General features: G+C 37.1%; 2 protein-coding genes across 3 annotated transcripts in view; one reads left to right on the top strand and one right to left on the bottom strand.

Annotated features, from left to right (window-relative positions):
* Positions 1-19,387, bottom strand: part of LOC149500618 (waprin-like protein) — a 337,771-nt gene that overhangs the window by 132,570 nt on the left and 185,814 nt on the right. The window lies entirely within an intron of this gene.
* The window catches only part of LOC149500628 (phosphoenolpyruvate carboxykinase [GTP]-like), a 38,812-nt gene that overhangs the window by 17,158 nt on the left and 2,267 nt on the right, over positions 1-19,387 (top strand). The window contains exons 1-10 of one of the 2 annotated variants that reach the window (XM_089735874.1): positions 9,070-9,357; positions 11,437-11,536; positions 12,264-12,409; positions 12,878-13,062; positions 15,507-15,629; positions 16,236-16,385; positions 17,881-17,984; positions 18,148-18,361; positions 18,697-18,889; positions 19,155-19,353. In XM_089735874.1, coding sequence (XP_089592000.1) covers positions 9,308-9,357; positions 11,437-11,536; positions 12,264-12,409; positions 12,878-13,062; positions 15,507-15,629; positions 16,236-16,385; positions 17,881-17,984; positions 18,148-18,361; positions 18,697-18,889; positions 19,155-19,353 — 1,464 coding nt within the window. In that variant the 5' untranslated portion in view covers positions 9,070-9,307. Of the gene's footprint in view, positions 1-9,069; positions 9,358-11,436; positions 11,537-12,263; positions 12,410-12,877; positions 13,063-15,506; positions 15,630-16,235; positions 16,386-17,880; positions 17,985-18,147; positions 18,362-18,696; positions 18,890-19,154; positions 19,354-19,387 lie in introns of those variants that run through there. The other variant, XM_089735875.1, reaches the window with a different exon arrangement.

Here is a 19,387-nt window from a genome sequence, read left to right as displayed (position 1 = left end):
GAAAAAAAAAACTAGTTATAATTCGTCTTGTCATCAATAGATAGCACCACCTTACCTATTTTTACCGCGAAACAGTAATACGTTTAGGTTAGAAACATAGATTATACACTTAAAAAGGTAGGATACACATTATGTTAAACAAATGAGACTTAAGTCTCATGCCTCAAGATGGCAATAATCTAATAGGTATCTCTAATAGTGTAGGCTCACTTGCCTACAAAAGCAATACGAAAAACAATTTAATGTTTTTGATATAAAGTTAAAACTCGCGTATGAAATTCTGTTGACCGCGGCCTTAAGATTAGTAGGTAATTTTGTTAGATTTTGTTGAATTAATCAAATTTTTTTACTTTTTCATTAAAATCTATTTTAAAAAAATATTTGCACATCTGCGTCAATACGAGATCTATCTATAGCCAGCGGCTATTCCAGCTTTTGGCATACGGGTAGGTGAGCTCACGGGCTCAATCGGAGAGGATTTGCTTACATTATCCCTAGCAAGAGCAGTGCTTCGCTGAATCTAAGACCGGATCGGAATCGCGAGCCACTGAGAAGATCTGGGGAAAAACTCAGCGGGTTGTGTCTATGGGTTACGAAATCGCTAATTTTATATAGGTACCTCTAGTACTATAGGTAGATAGTAAAACTTTTTATTATAACATCATTGAGGTACCTATATAGGTACATTTCTCAATTGGTGTTGTTTAGTTTATTCAGGTATTTTTAGGAAACTTATCCATAAATGTTCGTTCTATAGCTTCGATCAATATTGGTCGAAGTTCTTTAATTTAAAGTATTGTTTACATTGGTATTATTATTCCGGCTTAAAAAAATATGTCAAGATTCATTATTTGTAGCTGTGCAAATAAAACTGAATCAATTAATAAAGGAGCTTATTATTTCAGTACCTATATCATATAACGTATCTATATATTAATACGTGAAGCAAAAACTTTGTATCCCTTTTTACGAAAATTGCGCGGACGGAGGAGTATAAAATTTTCCCCACTTATAGAGAATATAGAGAAGTGCACAATGCTATTATTTTTTAAAAATAATGCATAAAAGATACAGGAAATCAATAAAGAAAACATTACACACACTACATACCATGGATTTGACGCACACACGCATGCATACTATTTATTGTCAAACTTTTGTTCTTGACGTCTGTGGTCAAATTGTGAATAGATTAAATATTGTTTGTCTTTATTAAAAAAAAATTATAGTGTAGACTTGGCGAAATTTGTGATTATAGAAGTATAAAATACAATCATAATAGTGTACAAACTTACAATTCCAATTAATTATAGTCGAATTTCGACTACTGCGGGACCTCTAGTTATTACAAAATTGACCTGGCACGAAACTTTGTATTTTTATCATGGATTCTTAAAAATGTATTCGCAAGAATTTTCCACAATACGATAAAACATGTTTGTAAACTTTTACGAGTAAGTATCTACATTTAATATGTTGATAAACGTGCAATAAAATTGTGTTGTGTCATCATTATTATTATTCAATTAAATACACTGATTATACAGCTATTTTATTTGCAGTATATACTAGATTACAAATACCAGCATTATCGCTCGCACTGGACTTAACTATAAATCGCATTAGCCGGAAAAACTGTTCATTGTAAACGCACGTTCTTTCATTGTATAATACAATAGAATTACGATAGATGGCACTAATTTCTATTTTTCCGTAGTTCAAATAATTGTAGTTGTCACGAACCGTTTTTTTTTATTTTCTTTAAATACGATAATACGGTTGGTGAAGATGTAATAATTAAAATTAAATAAATTAAATACACTGTTAGCAGAGACAGTTCGATTTATTTCTTTTTTTAGGGCAGAGGGCCGAACCTCCTACGAGGTATTCGCGTCCTGGGTATGTGAGGCCTGACGGTCTGCAGATGTTGAGAGCAGACTGCGGGGCCAAGGACATTCTTAGGGTTCTATCGCACCAAGGGTTTTTTTTTTTATTGCTTAGATGGATGGACGAGCTCACAGCCCACCTGGTGTTAAGTGGTTACTGGAGCCCATAGACATCTACAACGTAAATGCGCCATCCACCTCGAGATATAAGTTATAAGGTCTCTGTATAGTTACAACGGGGGTCTCCACCTTGCATTCTCTCACCCGACATCCGACCTTCGTTTGAGGTCAGAACCCGGTCAGATTAAATAGAGGGTTTCCTGCGGTCAACACCACTCCCAGACTAATTTAGTATGTCCTAACTAAACTGTCTTTGTTAACATTAAAATTTGATATTTTTGTCCTATAATGTAATTCTGAACTATCCTACTTGTGACTATACCTGTTATCCCTGACTATTGTGTGACCAAACCAATAGCTACTTGGAGAAGACTTAGGATCTTCTTAATTTTCGATGAACCATAAGTGAATCGAGTGTGTGAATTTGCTATCCATCTTTAGTTCTTCCTAGTCGGGCGCTCTTGTCATAGTGGTCTTGAATGCCCTGATGGTGTACGCGCAGAAGCCTTCGTTAGGTGCCCAATGCTTTGCGAGGATTGTCCTCTTAATGAGGCGCATACAGATCTGGCGGTTCGAAGCGTTTCGAGTTTACTGGACCTTTAATTATTTACATACTTTTTTTCAAAAAGGAGGCGTAGATATAACCTATACCTGCCTATTTCAGGTTATCAGCCAAAAAAACAACAAGTATGAAAATCAGTACATTTTAATCGATTAATCACGCATATTCTATCATTGTACTGGTGGTAGGACCTCTTGTGTGTTCGCGCGATTAGGTACCACCACCCCACCTATTTCTGCCGTGAAGCAGTAATGCGTTTCGGCTTGAAGGGTGGGGCAGCCGTTGTAACTATACTTGAGACCTTAGAACTTATATCTCAAGGTGGGTGGCGCATTTACGTCGTAGATGTCTATGGGCTCCAGTAACCACTTAACACCAGGTAGGCTGTGAGCTCGTCTACCCATCTAAGCAATAAAAAAAAGAATAGCTCAAGCACTACTCTCCCCATTACCAAGTTAAAAAAAATATATAAAAAATATATTTTTTCATATACTTTTATCTAGTCTTAATATATTTCTTTATTAATTTCCTTGTTCTGTAGACAAAGCATCCATTCACATTCGACCTTCGAGCCCGTTCTCGGTACAAAGCTACGCGTACTTTCGTATCTTCTAGTTATACGAACTTCGTGTTCTTTGTTTATAACACAATACTTATGCATTATTACACATTAATGACGCACGTGTAGATAGATAGATAGATATCTATATATTAATACGTGAAGCAAAAACTTTGTATCACTTTTTACGAAAATTGCGCGGACGGAGAAGTGTGAAATTTTCCACACTTATAGAGAATATAGAGAAGAAGTGCACAATGCCAATATTTTTTTTAAATAATGCATAAATAAAGAAAACATTACACACACTACGTACCATGTATTTGACGCACACACGCATGCATACTATTTATTGTCAATCTTTTGTTCTTGACGTCCGTTGTCAAATTGAGATTAAATATTGTTTGTCTTTGTTAATATTTTTATTGTGTAGTCTTGGCGAAATTTGTGATTATAGAAGTATAAAATACAATCATAATAGTGTACAAACTTACAATTCCAATTAATTATAGTCGAATTTCGACTACTACGGGAGCACTAGTACAAATAAAAGCGTACGAGACAATAATATAAAGATTTTCTATTTAAAAGAAAAAAAAGTTATTACTAACCCTAACGTCAATTAAAAACTTCAAGACGATTTGGTGAATTTACACATCAAGGACCTATCTCGCCCACTGAGTTTCTCGCCGGATCTTCTCAGTGGGTCGTGTTTCCGATCCGGTGGTAGATTCTGCGAAGCACGGCTCTTGCTAGGGCCAGTGCTAGCAACACTCTCGGCTTGAGCCCCGTGAGCTCACCTACACGTCAAGGAGAAGCTGAAATAGCCTCTCAAGGCTATCAGCATATGAAGGAGAAAAAAAAGATGTATTTCTATTTATTTATTTTTTAAATGGGTGGACGAACTTACAGCCCGCCTGGTGTTAAGTGGTTACTGGAGCCCATAGACATCTACAACGTAAAGGTCGCCACCCACCTTGAGATATGTCTTTTAAGATCTGAGTATAGTTACAACTGCTGCCCCACTCTTCAAACCGAAACGCATTACTGTTTCACGGCAGAAATAGGCAGGGTGGTGGTACCTACACGTGTGGACTCACAAGAGGTCCTACCATCAGTAATTTCTCAGGTTGAGCCCGTGAGCTTACCTACCCGTCCGCGCGTGGCTGGACTGGCCCTTTTTTATGTTTGAGAGATTACTTGATGGCCCGGAGGCCTTTCCAGTTTTACCAGGGCAGGTGGGCGAGTGGACTGACCCCTTAGGCTCCCGACGTATAGGTAGGCGGAAAAAAGCACTGATAACAGTGAAACCACTTTATTAGTTTTAGTCCTATATCCGGGAAAAGTAAGATGCAAATCAATTAAGAAATATATTCACTTTTAAGTTCAATTTTCTCTGAAGCGTGCTTTTAATGGGCTTTCGTTACGTGTGTTACCTCCAAACTTTTTTTTAGGCGAACCGATTACTATGATTCTTTCATATTTCGAAAACCGATGTCTTCTCGTGTGGTCCTATTTAAGTTTAATCAAGATCAATAGCTTTTATTTTATTTTTCCTAATAATGCATAACATTTGACTTCGACTAAATTTTAATATCTTGGACAGTTAAATTTTTGCATTAATTTTTCAGCTAACTATATTATGTTTTAAAAAAAAAAGTTAATAGCATTAATGTTACTTTTAAATGAACATTAATAGAACCGCTATTGAAATCGGGAAGACAATACCTAAATACATTAATTTGTCGCGAACGAAGCGGGCGGTTTTCTTACGAAGTAAATATAATTATGATATCAATGGAATAATACAAGTACACTTAGGAGCCGCAGCTGTTCCATTATCACCTCGTGACCGGACCGAATCCGATTTGTGTGTAGGTACCTACTTCTGACGAGGCGATAACGTTTGAATCGATGTAACAATCACGCCTTATTTACAAAAAAAAAATGCGTTCGTTAATTTTAGTTTGTCTATATATTAATTTTTTCTTCTTCTCAGTCGTGTCACTCTTGACAGAGTGGTCGTGATCGTCATGTAGTGTTGCAAGGGGCAGACTTGATGCGTCTCACGATGTCGCGCCATCTATACATTAATACGTGAAGCAAAAACTTTGTATCCCTTTTTACGAAAATTGCGCGGACGGTGGAGTAAGAAATTTTCCACACTTATAGAGAATATAGAGAAGAAGTGCACAATGCTAATATTTTTTTTAAATAATGCATAAAAGATACATTATATCAATAAAGAAAACATAACACACACTACATACCATGTATTTGACGCACACACGCATGCATACTATTTATTGTCAAACTTTTGTTCTTGACGTCTGCTGTCAAATTGAGATTAAATATTGTTTGTCTTTGTTAATATTTTTTATAGTGTAGTCTTGGCGAAATTTGTGATTACAGAAGTATAAAATACAATCATAATAGTGTACAAACTTACAATTCCACTTACAATTATAGTCGAATTTCGACTACTGCGGGAGCACTAGTTCAAAATAAATAATCTAAACGCTGTCTGTATAGTAAATGTGGCGGTTTTTTTATTGCTTAGTTGGGTGGACGAGCTCATAGCTCAAACTCGTGTTAAGTGGTTACTGGAGCCCATAGACATCTACAACGTAAATGCGCCACCCACCTTGAGATGTAAGCTCTAAGTTAGTACTCAGTATAGTTACAACGGCTGCCCCGCACTTCAAACCGAAACGCATTACTGCTTCACTGCAGAAATAGGCAGGGTGGTGGTACCTACCCGCGGAGACTCACAAGAGGTCCTACCACCAGTAAAACCAGTATTTTTCTCTCTACATATTCGTTGTTAGCTTAGGGGCTATGTTACCAGTCTCTCGCGGACGGATAGATGAAGTGATGGTACCTGCCCGTGCGGTCTCACAAAACGTCCCAGATTAAACACAAATTATAATTTTGGGGGTTTTTGATTTTTATTACAGAAAAATTGGTAACCGCTTGCGGGATTCGAACACTGTTACAACGCTAGATACGAATGCACTGGACATCTTATCCTTTAGGCCACGATGACTTTTAATTTTTCTGTAAAGTGTATATAAATTCCAATTAATAGAATTCGCAGACGCTAAAGACCCGGATACAAACAGAATATGACTTGATTGAACTTTATTATCACAACGTTTCAATGTCTACAATTTTTTTTTTAACTCCTTATATAATTAGTAATTACCATTAAGATATCACATCGAGTTATTCAATAATTAAATGTTGAATTAAAACAATATTTTAACTGTGGCAACACCGATCGTTTTTTTTTTTTACCAAACCATCGCAATTGGGAACAAGACAGTTTTTGTTTTTAATTAATATTACGGAGCTAGGCTGAACGCAACTACATTAACTATGACGTCATATGAGGCCAAAATAAGCGATATATCAAGCCTGAGATGATAAATTACCCCACGAATTAGCCGCACACAGTTGATGTCATAATTATTGTCTATGGCTAATCATGGGTATAGCCATCTCCAGAACTCCGATCACGGTCGTCTAATTGCCTATGATTACTATTAACAGTACAGCAGCCAATAAAAAAATCTTAAAATCGTTCAAATTCAGCCGTTCAACTAAACCATTTTGCACGAGTCATATTAGCTTGACCGACCTGTGGCCAAAATTGTAACACGATACAATCATTGCGGTATTTCTTAATGAAGGTAGCTTTTTTTTTAAATCGCTACGCAGAAGAGTCGAGTAATTGAGAAAAAAAATCGACAAAGTACAGTAACTTATCGTCACAAATAAGTAACTAATTAATAAAAAATAATAATGTGACTTTTTTATCTGTGAAGTAACGACCCAGGAAGTCGTTTCAAACATTTTTTTTTTTCTTATACCTGAACCTGAAATAGCCTTGAGAGGCTATTTCAGCTTCTTGACGTGTAGGTGAGCTCACGAGGCTCAAACCGGGAGTGTTGCTAAAACTGGCCCTACCAAGAGCAGTGCTTCGCGGAATCTACCACCGGATCAGAAACGCGACCCACTGAGAAGATCCGGCGAGAAACTCAACGAGCTGTGTTTATGGGTTAATTCACTCGTCGAGCCCTTCGTCGCAAGCGACGGGTTCGACGAGGACGTTGACCGGAAGAATATAATACAAAATATATATAGTACATGATTTATATAACCAAAAGTAATCAAATAAATGCAAGTTAAGCTTTCCGAGTTATAATGCTTATTATAAAACTGCAAAGCTAATAGTAAATGTTTTAAGCTCGCTACGATACGGGACTTTCCCGCGTGACGCGGGTGAAAGCACGAACGAGTTGCTCATGGACGTCAGCAAAGCCAAGGTCAGCAATGACAATACGCTGTCTGCTGCTTAAAGAGAGCTCTTCGCAAATCTCGTTTGAAAAAGGACAGGTCATAGCGCTCGCAAAAGCAATGTGAAGGAGAGTTCATTCCAGAGCCGGATAGTACGTGGCGGACAAGATGTCTGGAAACGCACTGTGGGTGAACACAGCAGGTCTAGGTGGTATGTACTCTGCTATAGTAAAAAGGGAGGGATCACAACAAAAAATCCTCAGAGCATTCCCCATGGAACATTCGGTACAAAACACAGAGAACTGAGAGAAATGATCCTATCCATCAATGTGTTTTTTCTGCAGCGAAGCGTTATCCTTTTCAATTTCAAGTGTGGAAAAACACCACCGTGTGTGTACAACTGAGACTTCAACCAACAAAACAAGGCCAATCAACAAGGATATTAATGTACACACATTTGGACGTAAATAAAAATTATTGATTTAAAATGAAGGTTCGTAATGTTATCAATAATAACATTGGGAATCATTCCACGTTCGTTATTCATTAAAAAGGTCATTGGAGTTGCCGTGATTAGAACGTCTGGTAAATAGCTTATCTAGGTTTTAAATAATTTGACAAGTTGTAGGGCGGGCTTTAATCGTTCCGAATGACAAAGACACGTTTTAAAGAAAGCCTTATTGTTCTCTTCAAAGGGAGAGTAGATAAGCCAGCCAGCAATTCCAGGAGCACAAATTTGGCTTCGCTGAAAAACACTTTCAAACATCGTTCATTATTGGTGGTAGGACCTCTTGAGAGTCCGTGCGGGTAGGTACCACCACCCTGCTTATTTCTACCGTGAAGCAGTAATGCGTTTCTGTTCGAAGGGTGGGGCAGCCGTTGTAACTATACCTGAGACCTTAGAACTTATATCTCAAGGTGGGTGGTGCATTTAAGTTGTAGATGTCTATGGGCTCCAGTAACCACTTAACACCAGGTGGGCTGTGAGCTCTTCCACACAATTAGAAAAAAAAAATGACAATTATGGTTTATGGCCATAGATTAACATAGAAATACCGCGGACTAGAGTTCACTACAGAGTTGTCGTTTTAAAATCCTCAAAATCCATCGGGAACAACAAACCACGATGCCTCATATTACTGTCATCGGCTAGCAAAGATTTCCAGTAAGAGTTATTACGAGTCACGAATCTAAAAAAAAAAAAAAAGTTGCCTGATCATAATCTAGATGTTTTCAATTTAAACGAATTAATTATAAATCCTATGACATTGCCTTGTAAAATTGTACCTAAAGATAAAACACGAATCGATTTCGTAAACTCGTACCAAATAGATAAACGATAACTAGCTCTTCGATTACCGAGTCAATAATCAACGCTTCTAGCCATGGATTGTTCTAAAAACCTAACCTCATAGTCTAAAGTCTGAATGCGTTAGAATACCGTTGCAAAGACTGACGCAATACTACCTTGGGTTGTACACAATATGCTGACGTAAGACACAGACAACTTTACAAGATTCAAAACGCAACTCAAACATCAAGCAAAGACACAGTACAAGTACAATTTAATAGTAATTGTCAGTGACGTGTTGAGAGATTTACGTGGCCGCCACACCCGCGATTTCGACCAATCCGAGTTCGACATTCGTTCGCTTGCCGGCTATAAATACGGACGCGCGATTAAAATTCCCACATTAATCATTTGTATTCGGAAAGTTTGTTATTAAATGGGTTATAGATTAAACACCTTAGCGTATTATAGGTGGCTAATATTCTTGTTTAGCTTCAGTAATTTTGATAAAATTTAGCTTTTTGAGAGGCGAACTTTGAAATTTTAATTTATTTTATTTTGTAAACTACTTATTTACTATTAATATTAAAATGCTGCATTTTAAAACCACCCCCGAGGACTACGTGAGGAAGACGGCACAGTAAGTTTTTAAAACAAATAGAAATAAATGTATCTTGAAAGAAAAGACCCAAGTATAAGCTATGTTGTCTAAAAAACCTTAATAAACAAAAAAATTAAAATAACTTGTATATTTTAATTTTTCTATAAAAATAATATTAAGCCTTATATTCATTTCGTCGCAAAAACGTAAGCACCACTCTCTAATAAATATAACCAAAAGATTACAATTCTATTCTAAAATTGCGGACTTAATTTTGTGCTTTTAAGGTTTAAAGTACCTAATTTAAAAAACACAATGTGTTAATATTTTATACTCGTTAAGACAAATCTGTTAAGTTCATAAGTTCAATGAATTTACTAATAGCATTCGGGAGTCTTATTGCCTTCTGGGTTCATAAGACCAGCGCTCCGGTCTATACCAAATGATTGCATCTCTTCTTCTTCTCACTTCGGTTTCCTCAATACGCAACGAGGGTTTATTCCGGATCATACCACTCCATTTGAGTGGAGCATCGTGAGCTGTGGTGTCGAGAGTAGTATGGATCTGGTCAGTCCAATGTGTCGGATCTCTACCTCCTGATCTTCTTCCGTCCACCTTGCCAGTCGCCATTAGCTTCTCCAAGCTGCCATTGTCCTTTTTTGCAATGTGGCCAATGTATTACAGAACTCTACGTAGGCAGATATTAGAAAGTCTCGTCTTTATTTGGAGTTCTTGGAGGATCGACACGATGGTACGACGTGCTATCCAGGGAATTCCTAGCATCTTTCGCACCACAGCACCACATCTCAAATGCATCAATACGGTCGCGATCGGCTTTCTTCAGAGTCCAGGTCTTTACGCAGTCTCTAGAGAACACTAAAGTGCGTACAAGATTGCTCTTGGTTTTCCGGGAGATGTTTTTATCCTTCCAAATCTTATTAAGTTGCGCCATGGCCCCTTTGCCATTCCGATTCTTCTCCGTATCTCATTTAAATTGCAAGTGGCACTTATAAAATTTTTCCACGTTTTATGGTAAGACTTGAAAATGATTACCTATCGAAAGATTGCATTGGACTCTTACGTACAGTTTATGTACTTTCACAGATGTTATAGCAATCTCTATTTTGAAATAAAATCTATTATTTTCCTTGTTTTTATATTCAAATTCAATTCAAATTCAATTCAATTATTTATATATTTAATATTATATATTTAATATATAATATTAATATATTTAATATTATTCATTTTAGCATTTTTTCGCAAGTCATCGACATAATTAAAGCTCCTTTCACGGTTCTAGCCCGCGTTTCCTTATTATCATTACATTATTGCCGTCGTTTAATTATTTTAATTAATTATTACTAATTAGCAGAACTCGTGTCGCGTCGCCCGGTCCATAGTTCAAGTTTATCCGCCTGTGCAGCTGATAATACCGTTATAGACGCAACATTAGCTTTATCGTCATTATCGATTTAATTTAGATTGACGACATTATTCGAAACTCCTTCTAATTTATTACGGACTAGCTGACCCGGCAGACTTTGTAGTGCCTCAATCGATAAATAAAAGACCTAAACTTTTGTATAAAATAAACTTAAAACCAACAAAAGGAATCCGTCCGACATGTCCGAATGTGTCCCCACATCAAAGGAAAAACAAAATTGTTATTTTTATTTAATTCCGAGCATTTTCATATTTATCTACCTTTTAAACCTTCTCTGGCCTTCCACAAATAATTCAAGACCAAAATTAGCCAAATCGGTCCAGCCGTTCTCGAGTTTTAGCGAGACTAACCAACAACAATTCTTGTATTTGGAGATTAGACAGACGTGTCAATAAAAGAGTGAGCGTCCACTGACACGTCATTGCCTCTTTCTTTTTCCTCATCTCATCGTTGGTAGCCTAAGGGGCTATTCCAAATTCGCGCGGACCGATAGGTGACCTCACGGGCTTAACCTGAGAGAATCGCTAACACTGGCCCTAACAAGAGCAGTGCCTCACTAAAGCTACTACCTGAGAATTGCGACCTACGGAGAAGATCCCGCGAGAAACTCAATATCAGCGAAAGAATACATATTACTTGGTTAACATATGACATTTATTATTGTCCCACAGATGTGCTCAAGTGGCGATTGGATGCAGCCGCGCCGCCCACCAAACTGCTCTGCGAGGGTCGACGAAGCCTTCCCCACAGCTGGCCACTCTTACGCCAAAGGTAACAATTCTCTTTTGTCTAAATCTAAGCTGTAAAGCCTAATTAGCTCTGTACCTATTCATATACTGTCGTACTTAGTGACTTTTTGCTGGTGGTAGGACGACTTGTGAGCCCGCACTGGCAGATACCACCACAGTATTTCTGCCGTGAAGCAGTAATGCGTTTTGGTTTGAAGAGCGAAGTAGCCCTTACTTTAAGTAGTACTTTAGAACTGAGACGTGGAATTCACGTCCCAAGGTGGGTGGGGGAATTTAATCTCCAGTAATTTAACACTGGGTGTTCCGGCAGTTCACATGTCGAACTTATAATAAAGTTAGTTAGCACTGATTGAAGTGTAAGTATTCATTTTAGCTTCTTCAAAAAATCGTGACCGAATTGGTCAACGAAGCCCTATCCAATTCCAAACAGCTGAACTTCAATTGAATGTACCTAATCGAATATGCAATTTCGAAAAGGGCACCTCTCTGAAAATGTAAAATGTTCAGTAAATGAAAAAAAACTGATTATTTTCTAAAGCAGTGTAAAATTTAAAATATTAACTTTTGAGATATATTTTAGTGTCAATTAGCAGTTGAAAATTACTGGAATTATTATAAAATGGGTGTAGGTAAGCCTCAAAACTACATGTATATGAAAAAACGTATTTGACAAAATATGCGACATGTGCCCTTTTCGAAATTGCATATTCAATTGAAATAGCGTGCAATTAGATTGAGCATTGCGTCAGGTCCGCGCGTTCGTGGAGCGCAGCGCTGCTCTGTGCCAGCCGGAGCACGTGCACGTGTGCGACGGCTCCGAGACAGAGGCGAGGGCGCTGCTACAGCTGATGCAGCAGCAGACCACCCTCAAACGACTGCCCCAATACGATAACTGGTGAGCGAATCAATCCAGTAGTAATCAAACAATGGCTTGAGTATGTTTGAATTCGGAACGTCAAAAGTGTCAACGAGCGACGTCCGCTATGACACTTCTTCCTTTTCAATTCCAGCCGCCAAGGGCAACACATCGATGTCATATTTCATATATCTTTAATTTGTCACTTATGGACTTATAAAGATATCACCAAGAAATACAGTCCACTCACATTCACCATAATGCAACAAATATGATTACTGAGGTCCACTGCTCTTGTTAGGGCAGATGTTAGCAAGCTCCCTCAGGCTGAGCCCCGTGAGCTTTCCCGCCAGTCACGATGCAGCCAGAATAGCTACTGCAAGATGGAAGATAAGCCGGTATCCATCAGACCAACCAATCGACGCTTTCACACAACTAATTTGTCCTATACGTGTCCTATAATTCAAGAGATTCCTCCTAATTTCGTTATGAACTTCTTCTCCTTAGTTGGTTGGCCCGGACAGACCCGGCAGACGTTGCCCGGGTTGAATCCCGCACGTTCATATGCTCCGATCGGGAGAGCGACGTGGTCCCCTCGGCTCGCGCCGGCCAGAAGTCCGCCCTGGGGAACTACATCTCCCCCCCGGATTACGAGAAGGCCGTGTCCGACAGATTCCCTGGTTGTATGAAAGGTATGAGGTATTTACTTACTTTTATTTTAACTAGACTAATGACGACTAGAGACTAATGTTGTTATTTAAAAATGGAAAATTACGCGTCAAGTATATTAAGATTAAGACTAATATTATTACTAATATATTATTAATTATTTAATTAATTAATATTTAAGACTGACATGATTTCGATGCAACGAGTAATAAAGATAATAAATAGTCTCCACGAATCATAGTGATTCTAGTCTCAACACTTCGTACTACAGAAATTATACTTAAAAATAAATATAGAAAGTATTAAAAAAAAAAATTGCTTAAATAGGTGGACGAGCTCACAGCCCACCTGATGTTCAGTGGTTACTGACGCCTATAGACATCTACAACGTAAATGCGCCACCCATCTTCTAAAGTCTCAATATAGTTACAACGGCTGTCCCACCCTTTAAACCGAAACCCATTACTGCTTTACGGCAGAAATAGGCGGGGTGGTGGTACCTACCCGTGCGGACTCACAAGACGTCCTACCACCAATAAAAGATATTATTATGAAGGCATATACAATAATGTTGTTTCATCGGTGACGTCATGCTAATTGTGACTGGAACGATAGAATGGCGACCGTGCAAACTTATTGTTTAATAACTTTATATTACGTGCTTTATTTATATTCAAACGACGATATTGTAATAGGAAACTCGTGGGTGCGTGTTTGATACAACGTGCGTGCTTTTAAACTATTCTCATTTTAATTGTAGATTTTAAACAAAGAGGGATCATTTGATAAATAAAACGATGCCTCCAATGAACTCTACGCTAACTCGAAATTCGTAGATTTACAGGAGGAGCGTTTGAACGAAAAAAGTTGATAAAATCTTTATTATTGCAGATATATTCATGGTTTTTTTGTGTGACTAGCTGATTTACTCTTGCTTCGAACCCAATTAATAATGATTAATTGTAATACTTTTAAAATAGTGAAGTGATTTGCGTGAAAAACGAAAATTTCAAAATTTTGAGTTAGAGTAGTAGAGGCATCGAAAATATCTCTTTATGAGGTTATGTGAAAAAATGTTTCGATTTAAATATCTATCACAAAGGTACTTGTTGAATATCAAAACATCTTGAACAACTTACCTATTCCAAAAAAACTTCTTTTTTTTCAATTTATAGTCGTTAGTGATACAATACAAAGTGAATGTCGATATTCATGTCACAATCTTAGTTTTAATGGAATGTTGATTACATACCCCTTTCGAAGAAAATGATTGCTTATCGGCAGAATAGCAGTAACAATCCGTGCTAGCACAGTAACTATGGGTGGAATTGAATATAAATGTTGAATCAGAAGACACACGGCGTTACTAAATTATTCATCCCAAAAAGTTTCAAAACCAAAGTAAAAGAAAAAAATAATTAGTATGACAGATGGCTTTTGTTTTTATTGAAAATTTCAACATAATATGGAGTGAAATGAAATGAAGATGATTAATTTGAGACATTAGGTAATCAACTGGGATCAAACTAAATGGAATGGGATGAGATGGTATGAAATGAGATGAGATGATATGGGATGAAAAATAATCTCAGTAAAATGGTGGTCATTTACTGAGAAATTTTTTCAGTGGACTTTTTGGAGGATCCCGAGAAGTTACGTTCAGCGGCTTTATTTTATTTTCCCACATTTGTTGACTTTCACAGATATTAAACAGTTAATAAACCACCATTATTACACATTTAAAACTGAAAAAACACTAAATAGGTAGACAAATTAAAACAAATCACACAAGTTCAGTACTCGCGTTCCCGCCAAAAAGTCCTCCGACACAGATTTTTTTTAAGAGATTTTATGACCTGGTAACTGAGACCTTTAAGTCATGTCTTATTTTAATTTATATTCATATTTTTATGAAAAATGATATAATGGAGTAAAATGAAATGAAGATGATTAATTTGAGACATTAATCAACTGGGATGAAATTTAATGAAATGAAATGAGATGATATGGGATGAAATATAATCTCAGTAAAATGGTGGTCATTTATTAAGATTTTTTCAGTGGACTTTTTGGAGGATCCCGAGAAGTTACGTCCAGCGGCTTTGTTTCATTTTCCCACATTTGTGCACTTTCACAGATATTAAACAGTTAATAAACCACCATTATTACACATTTAAACCCGAAGAAACACTAAATAGACAAAATAAAACAAATCACACAACTTCACTCCTCGCGTTCCCGCCAAAAAGTCCCTCCGACACAGATATTACACTTAATCATAAATAATATAACACACTTAATACCTATTTAAAAAGACTTTGACATGATCTCGATGTAACGAGTAATAAAGATAATACTCTCCACGAATCTTAGTGATTCTAATCTCGATACTGGACTACAGAAATGCTATACTAAAAAAAAACGTAATTGAAAAAAGGTGTTTGTAAAATTATTATTTTTTCCTCAGGACGCACAATGTACGTGATACCATTCTCGATGGGTCCGGTGGGATCTCCTCTCTCGAAGATCGGCGTAGAAATCACGGATTCGCCTTACGTGGTTTATTCTATGCGAGTCATGACTAGAATTGGTAAGAATTTTTCTTTTTTTACTTCCATAATTACTTTTAGTGAAAAGGCTAAACAGTGAAACTTTAGGCAATGGGTATTGGAACCACAAAACCTATTATAACATTTACTTAATTACGGAACACGGTGTTGGCATTTTGGCAGAGGAAAAAGGATTCGGGAATTAATAGAATTTATTATAAAATTGAAATAATTTATAAATAGGTGCCTAATAAAAAAAAAATTGTTATACATAGTATACATAAATAGCCTTCGTTTTTATTTCCTTATCGATACGTTGATAGTCCATTTCAAATATTATTTTTATGACTAATGGCTTGCAAGTAACTTGTATCGTCATGCTGTTTAGCGTATTTATTTACTTGTTGTTACTCAACAAGGACGATCTAAATTCTATTGTCATGTTTTGTTCTTTATTTACTCCCAATTTTATTTTAATAGGCGTCTTTTTTTTATCTACGGCAGCAAACATTTCGTAATAAATCCTTAATTTTGTTAGTATAATTATCGAATGGATGAAACATTCGAAGTCCTTTATTTATTCTTGACATTTTCCAACGTTGCTTTATGCATTTTTTTTAATTATCAATATAAAATTGTTCGAACAGGAGCGAAGGTTCTAGAAATTCTACGTCAAGACGAGCAGTTCGTTCGTTGTCTTCACGCAGTCGGCTCCGGTGGCACTCCGGGTTGGCCCTGCGACCCTAAGAACACCATCATACTCCACAAGCCGGCTGAGAACGAGATCGTAAGCTACGGTACGTTAAAAATGTTGTTTACATTTAAAACTAGGCTTTTTAGGAATCAAAATCTTTTTTTAAGGGATTTTATGACCTGGTAACTAGGACCTTTCGGTCAAGTTTAATTTTAATGAAAACTTTTTTATAAGGAATTAAATCGATTTCACTACATACATATAGTAAAGCAATATAAGTTATTTCACATTAAAAAAATGGTGCACAGTTTCTTTACAAAATATCATTTTCTTTATCTATCTATTATGTATAACAGATTCAGAAAACCCAATATTTCTAATTTCTATACGTAATTACCTATATATTTTTTCTAAATTCTTAAGTCGTAATGTAAATATTGTATGTGCACACTTAGCACTTTAGTAACACTTTAGCAACAGGCAAAGAAGTTTTTTTTAAGAAATACCTAACCTTGATTCCCTTTCTTGAACAAGTCGTATAATGCTCTGACTAATTTTCGATTGAAAGTCATTTTTTTGTTGTGAAATTTATGTAATACAATCGATTTTTGGACTCGAAAGCTCGTAGTCTTTATGCGAGTTCACGTTTGTCAGTTACGGTACCAACTTAACACCTTCACTGCGGAACAGGCTCATAATATCAGCCCACCGAGTTACTTCACTTGGTGCGGCGAAGAAAACTAAATCCCTCTCGCTGATGCGGACGGATTATTTCAGGTGTTTGTAAGAGTTCGACATCGACAGCTATATACTATAAATTATAATCATTATGTTTTCGCAAAGTTGTAATCTACCCTAATACTGGTAGGTCGAGAAAGACTTGCCACGCCCTAGTGGAAATATTGTTAGGGGCCCATTTCGACCCGCCGCTGCACCAGATGAAGATTTTACTTGCCGCAGCCAAGGTGCTAACACCAGCTGGATTAAGCAATAGTCTCGCGACGTACACAAAGAAATTATAAAAATCAGATGCCATATTAATTTGATAGTTACTTTTTGTTAATAAAATTTTCTATTATAATTATTAAATTTGATAGTTTGACACATATTCCGTTATTGCCTTCATGGAGGATTTCTATCCCACTTCAATCACTTCACTCTGTTTAAAACTCTTGGATGGTATCTTGTAATCTTGGATAAAGATTGGATAAAGTTCTCTAAGAAGTACCATCTTGGATGGTACTTCTTAGTTCTCTAAGAAGTACCATCTTGGATAAAGATAGATAGATAAAGATCAAATTGAAAAAGTCTTCACCTGTAAACAGCAAATTGTTGGAAGACTCACCGATATAGCGCTAGGGTAGGAAGTGGAAATTATATGAATATAACAGTTTTAAACAGAGTGAAGTGATTGAAGTGGGATTGAAGTGAAGTGTGGTAGTGTATGGAAAGGTTTTTAAAATCTTCCCATTTGCTACTGTGGCGCCATCTTAATTAGCTTCCTTTCAGCGGACACTTTTTAATATACTTAGATGGTGCTCCTTAGTTCTACCCTGCATAATTGCCTTTCGCGCCATTTTATTTGTTTTTTTTTTCAGGCAGTGGATACGGCGGCAACAGTTTGTTGGGCAAGAAGTGCTTCGCTCTACGTCTGGGATCAGTGATCGCTCGTCGCGAAGGATGGCTGGCCGAGCACATGCTTGTATGTTGATTTTAAGAGTGTTTAAATAAAAATAAAAATCTCTTATAGCATTTTCATAAATTTAATGTGGCTTTATCTCTTAGTATTTAATGGTAGTTCTAAAAATTGGTAATTTTTTATTATTATGACTGACATAAATTTTTTTTTACGTAATATTTTTCAGATCGTCGGCATAACCAACCCTCAAGGTAAGAAGCGCTACATCGCTGCCGCTTTTCCTTCAGCTTGCGGGAAGACGAACCTCGCCATGATGACGCCAACACTGCCCGGATACAAAGTAGAGTGCGTGGGGGACGACATAGCCTGGATGAAGTTCGACAAGGACGGCGTGCTCCGGGCCATTAACCCAGAAAACGGGTTCTTTGGAGTTGCACCAGGTAATTAATTGAAATTTTAAAGTTTTTTTTTTTTCAAGTTTAGTTGTGCCTAAGGACTACATTACGTTCTGCCTAGAATCAGTAATTAAGCAAATTTATTGTTGAAGTCGCTAAGAAATAATTGCTGGTTGTTGTTTAGAAAAAAAATATACGCGCTAAAAGAAATTCGACCATCATCGCTTCATTTATGCAATCGGGGATTATGCTCAATATATTTTATCTATTAGAGACGAGAAATAGTCAGATATTCTTCATAATTAGTATTAATATTTTCTTCAATCTACATTTTTGTTTTGGTTCCTATTATTAGAAAACTTATATTTCATCTTACATAGGTACGTCAGCCGCTACGAATCCGATAGCAATGGCGACGGTGTTCAAAAACACCGTGTTCACTAACGTGGCGGAAACACCTGATGGTGGGGTGTGGTGGGAAGGCATGGGACCAGCTCCGGAGCGCCTCGTCGACTGGAAGGGTCAACCCTGGGACCCCAGCAAGAAAACTCCGGCTGCACATCCAAATTCCAGGTGAGATTTGTCTAATTTCATGTTATATTGTTTCTTAACCCCTCATTCATCTTGATACGTCTGTCACAGAAAATAAATACCTACTATCTTATCTATGGTTTCGGTGTTGTCAGTTTTAAATTAAATTTCGACAACATCGGAATTTTTTTTTTGGTTGATTTTAAAAAGATTTATGTACTCTTAATGTAACCCAATAATAACGAGCGAATTTTATTTAATTTATATATGATTATGAATAATTCAACGACTTATAACACAATTTTAGGTTCTGCACCCCGGCAGAGCAGTGTCCCATGATAGACGGTGAATGGGAGAGCTCGGAGGGTGTGCCGATATCCGCCATCCTGCTGGGCGGCAGACGACCGGCCGGCGTGCCACTCGTAGTCGAGTCGCGGGACTGGCAGCACGGCGTGTTCATGGGAGCTTCCATGAGGTCCGAGGCCACGGCCGCCGCCGAACACAGCGTAAGGAATACTTTACATTCATTATATTGGCTAT

Source organism: Bombyx mandarina, chromosome 20 (genome assembly GCF_030267445.1).
Source record: "Bombyx mandarina strain Sakado chromosome 20, ASM3026744v2".
NCBI classification, from domain to species: Eukaryota; Metazoa; Arthropoda; class Insecta; order Lepidoptera; family Bombycidae; genus Bombyx; species Bombyx mandarina.
Note: the sequence above shows the minus strand (reverse complement) of the source record. Positions and strands in the feature narration are given on the sequence as shown.